This window comes from Ailuropoda melanoleuca, chromosome 6 (genome assembly GCF_002007445.2).
Source record: "Ailuropoda melanoleuca isolate Jingjing chromosome 6, ASM200744v2, whole genome shotgun sequence".
In the NCBI taxonomy this organism is placed as follows: domain Eukaryota; kingdom Metazoa; phylum Chordata; class Mammalia; order Carnivora; family Ursidae; genus Ailuropoda; species Ailuropoda melanoleuca.
This window is the reverse complement of record NC_048223.1, coordinates 44,073,589-44,085,723: the sequence shown is the minus strand read 5'-3', so window position 1 is coordinate 44,085,723 and position 12,135 is coordinate 44,073,589. Positions and strand designations below refer to the sequence as shown.

Here is a 12,135-nt window from a genome sequence, read left to right as displayed (position 1 = left end):
TTGTAAGAAATTCAACCCAGAGCTAAGAGAAATGTTGGCGCAAGGTTCCTGGCCCATCTGTGAAGGATCAGAGCCCAGATCCTTTGGGACATTCCAGATCATCTCAAGAAGGGGAGATGACCACCTAGCGGGGGCCAGTGCACGTCCCCATGAGAGATTCCACAGTCACAGGAGGCAGGTGTTCTAGGGGCTGCCATGCTGGACAGCACAGACAAAACATCTCCATCATCACAGAAAGCTCTCCTGCAGGGCACACACCTAGACAGTCCCTCTCTGACCCAGCCTCTGACCATCTTCCTGGCTCTTCTCTTTCCCCTCCGCTCCTGGATTCCCTGAGGGGAAGCAAACCCCTCTCCCTCTGTCATGCAGAGCACTGCATCATGCCTAAGCTTAAACAGCCACATCCTTCCTGGTGCTCAGCAGCAGAGCCAGGCAGGCTTTCCCTTGCCCAGCAAGGAGCCGTGGCTATAAATATTTCCTTTGTGGACACCCCGGATTTATAACTTCCTTATCAGCTTGTAGACTCTGTATAAGGCCAGTGATTGTCAGCCATGGGGATGCCTCCAGGGGGTTCTTGACAAGATGGAAATATTTCTGACCACAGCGTGTTTGCACTCAGGAACAGGGGGAGAAAAGGCTGCGCCGTCCTCTGTTCTTTATTCATTGAGCGAATGTGCACTGAGCCTGTCCAGGCTCCTGNATTTCTGACCACAGCGTGTGGAGAAAAGGCTGCGCCGTCCTCTGTTCTTTATTCATTGAGCGAATGTGCACTGAGCCTGTCCAGGCTCCTGAAATGTGCAGCTGTAGGGTGCTGCTGGGGTGGTGAGCAGACCCCCAGGAGCCCCTCTCTCAATAGCGGCAGGTAAGGCTCCAATGAGGGTATAGTAGGTGAGTGAGGGGTTTAAAAGTCCACTGCAAATACAGAGGCCGAAGAGCAGTGTGGAGAGGGAAGCCAGAGCACACCTTCACCTGATTTGCACCTGTGTTTATAGAGAGATCGCATCTCCTTTTCTCATCCCTTACTTCCTTTTTTTTGGTTTTGATATCAAGATTTTACTAGTTTCATAAAATGAGTTTCTCTATTCTTTATGAATAGTTCTTATCTGGTCATTTAATTCTTGGTAGAATCATTTCTTTTTTTTTTTTCTTATTCGACAGAGATAGAGACAGCCAGTGAGAGAGGGAACACAGCAGGGGGAGTGGGAGAGGAAGAAGCAGGNTTTGGTTAGAATCATTTCTAAAAGTATCTTGGGGTGAAAGAGATTTTTTAAAACCATGCTTTCTTCCAGTGACTGACCCTCCCCAAAGATATCCAGTAACCTGATCTCTATGCCAACAGCATAGAAAATTTTGTACTTTGTGTAAAGAGAATCCTGTGTCCAGCTTCTTCTGTTCCACATTTTGTTTCTGAGATTTCTTTCTTTACCATTACTGGGTACCATTATTATTGAGTTCTTTTATTGCTGTTGGACGTTTGGCTGGCTTCCAGTTTGTAGCTATTATGATGGTTATTGTTACAAACATTCTTGTAGATGTCCTTCAGTGAACATATAAATAATATCTTTTAAGTATTTACCAAGAGTAGATTTGTTGTTGGATAATATGCCCATATGTTCAGCTGTAAGAAGTGCTGATCCTTTCCCCAAGTAGTGATAAGAATTTACACTCCTACCAGGACTGTATGAGAATTTGGCCCTTCCACATTCTCGCCAACACTTGGTACTGTGTTTCTTTTCCGTTTGAGCCTGGAGGTTGGTGTGCAGCACTGTTCTTTCAAGCTGTACTCAGGTGGGACATGCCTGCATGCCCAGGAAGGAGAGGTGCAGTTTCTACCCCCCACCCCTTCTTCCAGCTTGCCAGCCATGGTGTCTGCCCCCTTGAAGTGAGGCATGGTGAGCATGGCCAGATGGGGAATAGAGCAGTCTTACCCAGCTCAGCCTGTCATGCCAGGCCTCATGCCCTCTGGGCCTGGAGGATGTATATGGTTTTCTTTCCCGTCTGTGCATTCTGGAGGGTTCTTAGCAGACCCCACACACATTCTGCATCCTCAAATTGTACTTTGCTCGAGACAAGCCATACATTTTCCATCAGCATTTTCTGTGGAGGTCTGGTTGCCCCTCAGTTGGTCTCTGTTGAACAGGCTCTAAGACAGTTCCTGTGGCAGCCCACTGTGTGCGGTCCTCAATGGCAGATCCTGGCCTGTCCCCACAGAGCAGCACTTCTTTCAGCTCCGACCCGGAAGCCACTGGCCAGCCCACCTCTGCCTTTGAGATTCTCCAGGCAAGAATTGGCATGTGCCCTCCACGCAGGGGACACACAAGACCCCCCAGTGCCCCATTTAAGCTGCTCTCCTTAAGTGAAAGGCAAACACCTACCCTCCTACTGGAGTGAACCTGGATCTCACAGCATGCTTACGGTCCCTTCAGATTCCCTTCCCTGCCTCCCAACACCCAACCCCTTTGTCCTCTCCACGGGGGCACAGGGCTTCAGAGGTCTGATCTAGCTCTCCTTTCCTGTTCCGAAAATTGGCAAATGCTGATGAGCAGCTGTATCCCTGGGCCACGTCTCATGTGATGTTGAGCCTCAGATAGAACTTCTAGCTGTTGTGAGTGAGCAGAAGAAGGAAGCCAGGCGAAAGTGAACAAAGAAGGTCACGGTCATGCCAACAAAAGCCAAGATAAATCTCAGGTAAACCCAGAGCTGAGTGGGCATCAAGAAGGGCAGCCGTATAGGAAGTGGGGGAGAATCAGACAGCCTGGCTGATCCCTGGCCACGGCAGGACCTGGACACACAGGAAACATTGGAGCAAAGCAGGAACCCCGTCTGGTCGGAGACCACAAGGAGAAGCCAGTCCCTGCAGATAAAGCCCCTAAAACTTACCACGTGGCAGGGTCTGTCACCACCAACAGAGAGAGGTATGATAGATAAATAAGCATACGCATTCAGAAGTGCCACCCAAGAAATGTAAATTTGCTGTCAGTCCTCTGCAAGCTGGCCAAACTGACTATAAGAAGCATCCTGCCTTGTGATAAATGCTGCTTTCCCCTGACATGGTGGCTTGACTTGGTGCCTGTCCTAGCATCAGGAGGTGTGACCCCCATGGCACATCTGACCAACCTCATGCTTAGCCAAAGCATGTTTGTCCTGGTTTCTCATTCTTTGTTGAGATGATTTTTATTTCCTCAGTGTAAATCCCTCCACTCAAGGGAGAGGAAAGGAAGCTGGTGGTTTTCATGACTTTTAGCACTAATGTTTTCCTTTTGCTCTTTAGTTTAAAAGTCGGGTTTTCTATGTATCTTCACAACCAGATAAGTGCGGGTAATTGTGTAACTAAAGAACCAGAGTGCGCATTTAATGTCTCAGTGTGAAATGTTCCAGCGGGGTGTTGAAGGGCTAAACGCCTCCGGGTGCCAGTTTGGAGGACATCTCCCTCGTCGGGGCTGTGCTGAGCCCTGTCCCCGGGGTGCCCCATGGGGCCCGAGGGCTTCTTGACTTCTGATTGGATTCCTTATGCTCCCCCTCCCCTGTGACTTTTACTCTCAGCCACCTTCCAAAGGGTGAAAGTCTGGGTCCCACAGAAGGTACAGCTGGGTGCCGCTCAGGACCTTGCCTGCCACCTGCACTTTCTGACCAGAGAGTAGTAGATAGAGGGTTAGAACCAAAAAGAAAGTAACAAACTTCTCTCATGACCTGTTAGAGAAAGGCCAGGGAAGGAAAACCCAGGCCCGAGAGATAAGGTTCCCAGCCCAAAGTGGGAGCAGGTGGATTTCCTATCCTCTGCAGGGACCTGAATGGGAAGGGCTCTTTGCGGACTGAACCCAAGGGGCCACTCACAGTGTCACACCTCCTTCTGTCCAGTGCGCTGACCCTCACAGTTCGGCCTTCAGGTGACACTGAGAGAGAGCTGTCTGTAGGCAACTGCCCTTGGAACATGAGCTCCATGGGGAGGAGTGCCTCTTAGCCTAGTCCCAGGAGCCAGAATGGTCACTGCCCCATCAGTTGGTTCCTATTTGATTCTGCTCTGGCTGGAGGAGCCCCGGACTATGACATCATGTGTGCGTCTCGTGCCTTCATGGGAGGTTACATTCACCTGTGCAAGCAGGAGCCAGCCTGAGCCATGGCTGCACTTCGTGCAGGGGCCCCCTGAGCAGATCTCCAGATGCCTCAAGGACAGGCCTCTGTCCTAGGAGGGGACTCCGGGCAGACGGGAGGTGAACAGGGCCATGAAGTCCAGAAGGTTCCAGCAGGAGGACACTGTGAGCAAGTGAAACCTGCCTCCCCTCCAGCCCTCTGTCCTGCTTCAGCCCACAACACAAGGACATTGAGGAGACACAACCCAGGCCCCCTGAGGTCAGGTCAGAGCTGCCCTCTGAGCAGTTAGTTTTCAAAATCCTGACCCCCAGAAACCAGTAGAGATGTCAGTGCTTATTCCTGTCTGAAGCCCCCAAGTTGAGGATGATGTGTTTCTCGGCAGTGGATGACGAGCACAGCCATCAGGAGAGAGCAGGCCGGGTTGGGTGCCTGGACACCAGCAAGCATCTCACCGTGAAAAGGAGCCTGTGGGTCAGGTCCTCACAGCCTGCTCCAGGCCCACAGCCAGGTTATGGTGGATGCAAACATTTCATCACCACCGTAGCTGCAGCTGCTTCCTTCAGGAAATAGATGGCTCACCCCTGTGAGATAATTTGGGGAGGGTCGACTTACAAAGGTGGCTGGCATGCGGCCACAAAGGACAGTGCAGTGACTGGGGCAGGTGCATCAGAGCCACCACCACATGGAGGCCTGGAGGGAGTGGGGCAGGGGGTTAGAGCCTGCAGGAGGCATCAGTGCTGGGGCCCTCCCAAATGCTCAGTCCATCCCTTCCTCCAGGCTGATGGGGCTGCAGGGCAGCACTCGGAGAAGCTGACCAGGTCAGAGAGAAGGACAGGTCAGCCTCCCCCGGCCACAGGCAGGCAAATGTGGGAGGAGCGTGGGTCTGGAGGGCGAAGGACAGGAGGCAGTATTGGAGCCCCCACTGAGCAGGCCTGCCTCACTTCCATGGGCCCACTGCACAGATGGGAACATGGAGTCTCGGACTCCCTCTTTTCCTTTTAAAGTCAGTGGAGCATTTGATTTGAAATGAAGTTACACACACTCCCTGGGCTGGGAGTATCCTTGACCCCACTATGGGAGGGCCTTGGTGGCAGGCCACCCCACGGTGGGAGGAGACGAGGCTGAGCAGGAACAGGGTTCAGGGCAGAGCACAGGGACCACAGCAGGTATGCCGTGGAAGGGTCTGTGTGGGCAGCATTTAGAGAGAGTGGGAGAGGTGCGGGCAAATCAGGAGGTAGGGGCCCCCAACAAGCCCAAGACCAATCAAGTAAGCCTTTTGAATGTCTGAGAACAAGTAGGAGGAGCTGTAAGCCTTCCATTTCCTCCGGCACACATCACCTTCCACAGCGAAAGGCATCTTCCCAGGAGGACAGACACGGATTAAGGATGGGGCTCCCACCTGCAGGGCACACTGACCCTGCCAAAACAGGGGTTAGCCCGATGCTGCCATTAGAAAGGAAGCAATCAGGAGATAAAATGCCAGCAAATTATAAACTCCTGGGGGCCACAAACCAGTCAAGAGGGAATGAGGTTTGGAAATGACACCCCACAAGCTAAAGACAAAACTATGAGTGCCCAGGATGTGGGCAGCTTCCCTTCCTGCAAGTGTCCACATGCAGGAATCAAAACAGTACCTTGCACACCAATCAGACAGGCCATGAGGGCACACGGCTGCCACAACCAAATGTGTGGGTAGACCTCAGGTTGGGGATACCCTCCAGGAAGCTGAGTTCACTCCTGAGCTCCAACTCACCCAGCTTCGTTCCCTCTACCACGGGCCTGCTGACATGAAAAGATGCTTCTGTCAGAAAATGTGGGTCACCAGGATGCTCTCCATGCCAGATCCAGGGATGCCTTCCTGCGAAGCAGTGAGTCTCATCCCGGTTTGCCTGGCCTGTCCCTATTCTAGCACTGAAAGTCCCACGTCCCGGGAATACCTTCAGTCCTGAGCAAACCAGGACAGTTGGCCACCTTGGTCTCAACCTTGCCTGAACATGGGAATCACCTGGGAGCATGAAAGGCACAGAAGCCAGGTCCCAGCCCAGGGCTTACTGACTTCCCTGGTCGGGGGTGCCACCAGGGCATCAGGAGTTCTCATAGCTCCCTGGCAGTTGGAATGTGCACCAGGTTCGAGAACTCCTGCTGCAGAGCCATATGACCAGGTGCAGCTGGTGCCGACGAGACACACGGACCGTGCTGAGTACGGGCTCTCAGCGTGCCTGTAGCATGCTCAATTACAAACCATGGGCTGCCTGTGCAGACCAGGGTGTAGACAAGTCTAGATTCGCAATTAGGACAAGCAAACAACATCTGCTCATTCCAGCCAAGAAGCACCTGTGCTGTCCTCTTGTCCCTACCAGGAGACACCGAGTTGGCTCTGTTCCTAGGTACCTTCTCCCCTTCCCCCCCCACCCCTGCCCCAACATAGCAGTCAGAGCATCGGGGAACATGGCTGCTTTGGGAATCCAGCAAACATGTCTGACCTTCATCTCATAAAAATGCACATGCACATACAGTCTTACTTTCAGCATCAGGGCTTCGAAGACCCCCGGACGCAGGACAAGAATCCCTGCCCTCATGCCGAGCAAGAAGAGCCTGGAGACTTAGCCCAGAAGTTTTCAGAATGGAGCTACTTCTCTGAGGTCTCACCCTCTCAGAAGGATGTGCAACCTGCTTTGTAGCCACGGGATCCATTGTCGGAAACAAAGGACGCACCAGACACCACCTCGTTAGACCAGGATGCCCAGTCCGTTGAGTGCAGACAGCACAGCTACCTCATGGGGGCTTCTGCAAAATGCAGACACTGAGTGGCGTTGTTGAAAAGCAGCCTGCTTGTCAAGGAGGCTCTGTTTACTGTTTCTTACGCATCTCAGCTGATAGCATCTACAACACAACACACTTCCTGTTGGAACTGTTGCCCTATAACCAAACAAATCGTAGCTGCAGTTCTCCCAGCTTGGACCGTGAGAGGCAACGCTGGAGCTTGATTCCCCAGCAGACACTCCTGGCTCCCGGGGATGAGAGTGCTGGCTCTGTGGGCTCAGCACCCACCAGAGGGGAGCTTTGTGGGTTTGGGCCAGAGCTTAGGTCAGGGCTGCCCTGTGCCGCTACCTTCCTCATAGAGGCCACCGGAGAACCCAGGAGCGTGCACCTGCGGCCAGTACCACCTGGAAGTGTTTGAAGGGAGCTGATCTTGTACAGCCCACTCACCTGGTCATTCATCAAGCATTCCTCCAGGCTCCAGGCAGACCTCACGGACAAGGCAGACAGGGACCTGCCTCCGGAGCTTACGGCTGAGCCAGGAAGGCAACTACTAACACAGTTACGAAAACGCGTGAGCTCCAATGAGATCGGTAGTTGGGACAAAGGCGCTGCAGGCAGGGCCTGTGTTCAGGAGGAGGGAGTGCCCAGGGTGCCCTGCCTTCCTCTCTGCACATCTGCGTCCTCTCCTGGGGGCTCAGGGTGGGGATAATGAGAGAGAGCAGCAAAGCCCCATTCTAATGCAGGGTGGCCGCCTGGCTAAGGAAGGGCAGTTCCAGGGAATGATGTTATAGGACTCTGGAGTGTTTGAGAGCACTGCGTTAGATAATGAAATGCAGCTAATTAAGGCTTAATTAATTAATTAGTATTGTCCTAGGAGGCTTCCCATTCTACATTCCCTTAGCTCTGCTTCAACAAGAGCTGTTGGCAGTGAGCTCCCAAGCCCCCTTCCAAGCCAGAAAATGAGGGGAAGAGGACAAAAACTGACCTCCAGGATCCATCAGGTGGGGAAAGAGAGGCCACCAAGCGGACCAGGGCCCTCCTCAGCCTGACACAGAGCTCCACATCTCATCAGTCAGGGTTAGGACTGTGGAGTGTGGAAATTCATTTCACCAATTACCTCTGAGTCTCACCCTTTGGTCCGTGGCAGACGTGGTGGCATATTTTAGTTTGAGTAAACAACATACCAACTCCCCTACCGGCTTACACAATGCAGAAATACCCCCCAATAACACGTGGAGATGGGAGCTGGTGAAAATCTGGCTTTCTGGAGGTGGGCCAGAGAACGATCTAGGACATCTTCCTGGGGAGTGGGCTCTGCTTTTACCCTGACCACAGAGAATCCCTGGCCAGCTCGGGGTTAGCTCTCCTCACCACCACTTGACCCTCCCAGGAGTCAGCATGCCATGGTAACCTCCACTCCCATCAGCCAAATTCACCATTTTACTCAGCTGGTCCCTTCAGGATGGTTACAACTGAAGCACATGACAGTCCCACAATCTTGTGTCACGTTTCTAGTCTCACTTGTGGAGGGGGACAGCAAAGGAAGGGGTTGGGGATGGGTACCTGGGGTCTGCTACAAAATACCCAACTAGATACAATATCCAAAACCTCCATGTTCCCATCCACTCCGTGACCCCAAGAAACATGAATGTTATCAAATCAACCCCTTGTTAGGCAACTGAGTGAACAGAAATATGGGTATTGTCTTATATCAAATATTTTATTGATGGATGAATTCTACCAACTCCAGCTATGGTGAGGAAGGACGATGGGCACGAATGCATGATTCCATGGCCACCAGCTGAAGACCGGTGTTAAGTATCCTGCAACTGATTTAATGATCTTATGCCATAGCTTCCTTTTGGGAAGTGCGGACTATAATTTCCTTCCTCACGCCCCTACTATGTTGTAAAGATTAAATCTGGGAAGTGTGAACATATTTTCAAAAATTCAGTGCTATTCAAATGAAAGAAAGGTCATCCTTTGGTAGAAATGAGGGTGCTGGGGGTGTCATATCTCTTCTCTCCCTCACATCCTGGTGCCTGAGGCCCTGGGCCCCACATTGGTGGCAGAGTGCTGCCAGCCATGGGTATTCCTTGGGGGCTCTTTTCTTCTCTTTTTTAAAGTTTTGACTGCCTTGCAGCCTGGGGGAGCAATGCTCCCCCCGCCCATTTCTTCCTTACCAGTTATGGAACAGCCGCGTCACTGGGAGCATGCCCAGTTATCTGTAAGTGGGTCCCTATCTGGTGTCAGCTAAGTTCAAGGCCAGAAGGACGCCAGAGGTGAACACTACACTCACTTCATTTGCTCTGACTTGCTCATCTTGACTTCCTTTTCTCCTCCCTCTTTTCTCTCCAACAGACGAACAAAGCCGTAGCCAAGGGAGACTTCCACCAGGCCAGCACCAGCTCCCGGCGGGCCCTGTTCCTGGCTGTGCTGTCCATCACGATCGGAACTGGCATCTACGTGGGCGTGGCCGTGGCCCTCATCGCCTACCTCTCCAAGAACAACCACCTATGAGCTTCGTCCAGGCGCATAGGGGAAGAACCCGGGGCCGGTAGTATGCAGATGCAGAAAAGGCAGGGCTGGCAAGGGCTGGCAAGGGCTGGACTCACAGGCAGACACGCCTGTGCAATGCTGTACACTAAGTTATTGCCAAACGACTCCATAGAGCCCTGGAATTTTCTACCCATGGATTTCTTTTGTTTTTACCCTTTAATTTCATTTTCACAGCACTGTGTAGAGCACGAGGCAGATGGGCGCTGCTGACCCTTCCATAGGGAAGCTCCAAAGATCCTGACCCACAAGGCTGTCTTGGATGGATTCTGGTGGATTCGTGACAGTGCAGCTGTCTCTGCAGCCTGCCAGTGCCTGGAATGCCATAGCATTAGCAATACACAAACAGTACAAATGTGTTTATTTTTTATGGAATATGGTGCAATAGGCAGAGGGCAGAGGACACATCACTTCTGTCTGTGGCCCTGCTTCACTCCTGCGGCATTTCCCCCATCCATGAACCTTCCCTGCAGGAAGAAAATGGGGCTGGCAGGAAGAGAGACAAAACGGCTGGCAGGACTCCCAGCTGTCCCTGGTCTTCAGATGGGTCCAGCCCTGCGAATGCAAAGCCGGAATGAATAGCATGGGGTCTGTCTCCAGGCCCAGTGGACACTCCCTCCACGCTGCCCCCAGCCTAGGAACATCGGGCTTCCTTTGGAACGTGTCTAAACCCAGCAGCCACCACGCAGCAATATGTGGTCTTGGGGCCTCGTTGATCTAGGGTGGGAGGCAGGCCACAGCCCCTCCCAAGACCCCTTCTGGAAGGACCAAGGTTTGCTCCGGGAACTGTAGGCAAAGGAACTGTGGACACCATCTCAGCAAAAAGATGCCTGTGTTGACACCCTGGTGATAAGCAGTGACACCAGTGGTCTTTAAAAGGAAATGAACCTTCCCTGTTGACAAAATGAATAGCTATTTTCTCGTCATTTTTTTAAGTGCAACTACTGCTTCATGCTGCTTAAGTTATCAGACGAATGCTGAGAAATAAGTAATCAGACGTTTTAATACCATTTCACTGCTGTTTTACGAGTGTTCATTACTTAACAAAAATTATCTTTTAGCTTTCTTGCTTAAGAGTTTTTTTTCTGATTAATATCTATTCTTGGGTTTCATTTCTACTTTTCACTTGTGTTAAATAACCACAGAGCAACTCAGGACTCAGCTGGTGGAAGAGTAGGAGGGTCTCCTAAGATAAGGGTCACAACACCCCTGGCTGCTTAAGTTTTCACTTTGAACACCGTTAATATCATTATCCTAAATAATATTAGGGGACACAGAGGCCATCTCTCTAGGACAGTGATTCCATCCATGGCACTTAAAAACTCCCTGCTACCTGGATCCCAGCCCCAGAAATCCCGATGTCACTGAGCAGGGCCACTGCCTGGTCATTCCCACATGCAAGACAAGTCAGGAGCCCTGTCCTAGAATAAGGACACAGATTTCATTTCCCTCACCTCCCCCCCCTTTCCCTTGACCTTAAATGCTTAATGTTCTGAAAGTGCTTAGCACTGCCTTTCTAGGCCAAATCCAAGATCCATCTAGAATCCGTCTCTAGTGGATGCTCCAAAAATATAGTCTAAGACCCTAACCCAAAGAAGAATATATGGAGGAAGCCCAAAGCTCTCTGTAAGAGTCAGAGTAACTTGGTGTTGGAGAGCATGAATTGGGGTCAAGCCAGTTGTGTGATCCATATGGGTGCACATCTCTGAACCTCATCTCTAGGAGAGGATAACAAATGTCCACTTTGAGGACTGCTGGTGAATTCGTGGGCACAGAGTGCCTGGCCCAGATTGATGTGCTGGAGGTGGGGTGGCCGTGGTTGCTCTCAGTGTCCTGGATAGCTCATCCCATGACTTGTTTGTGTCCTCCCATCGTCTTGGCCCAGTATCTCAGGGTGTATTCATCATGACTGACCTTGTGCAAAGTGGCCTTTGTATTTATCCTAAATTGGTCCATTTTAAGTTCAAGAGGTGCCCAAAGTTCTGTATCTTTGGATTTGGTTAAGAAATAGAATCCACCCCACATGTCCTCCCCACCATCCCCACCGCCACTGTCATGGCTGCTGTATTCCAGCCCCTTGGTGCACAGGTGCTCTGTCTCCTGCTAGACCACCTTCCCATCTTCCCTCAGCCCCCTGTCTTTCCACATGGAAATGCTCAGGCCTCTCTGCACTTTCTTAGGTTCTGCCAAGTCTCCCAAGAACCAGCACAAGACACTATGTTGCAGGTGGGCCTAAGGGTGTTAGGGTGCTAGGGTCAAGGCCAAACCAGTCAGAGGACAACTTAATGACACATGTGTGGCCTTGCAGCTCCTATGACAGGTGGACCTGGTGTGGCCCGTCCTACAATTGGCTTGGCCTTGGCGTTGGAGAAAGTGGTTGAATGCCATCCCTGGTGCTCTGTTAGTGACTGCGGCTTAGCACAGCAGTCTTCTTAGTGTGTCCGGGGCATGTGAGTCTTTCTAGACCCACATTTCTCTAGTTGGTGTGGCCACCGAGATGAGGCGCTGCCCTCTGCAGGCCCTGCACTGGGCACTGGACCCACGTTAGCTCACGTCGTCTCAAGAACCCCAGCAGGCAGGAGACAGAACTGAGGTTCAGAGAAGGTAGCTCAGCCAGCACCACGTAAATGGCAGCTGTAGAGCAAGGATGGGGTCCCCAGCCTGGCACCAGCCCGCCTACACAACAGGTAGAACCCGCCACCTTGCCCCTGACCGCAGACGGAG

General features: G+C 51.9%; 1 protein-coding gene across 1 annotated transcript in view; it reads left to right on the top strand.

The window, feature by feature from the left end:
* Positions 1 to 10,403, top strand: part of SYNDIG1 (synapse differentiation inducing 1) — a 97,726-nt gene extending 87,323 nt beyond the window's left edge. Inside the window, exon 3 of the mRNA XM_034662361.1 lies at positions 9,217 to 10,403. Within this exon, the coding sequence (XP_034518252.1) occupies positions 9,217 to 9,375 (159 nt within the window). The 3' untranslated portion in view covers positions 9,376 to 10,403. The remainder of the gene's footprint in view (positions 1 to 9,216) is intronic.
* Positions 10,404 to 12,135: the final 1,732 nt, after the last annotated feature.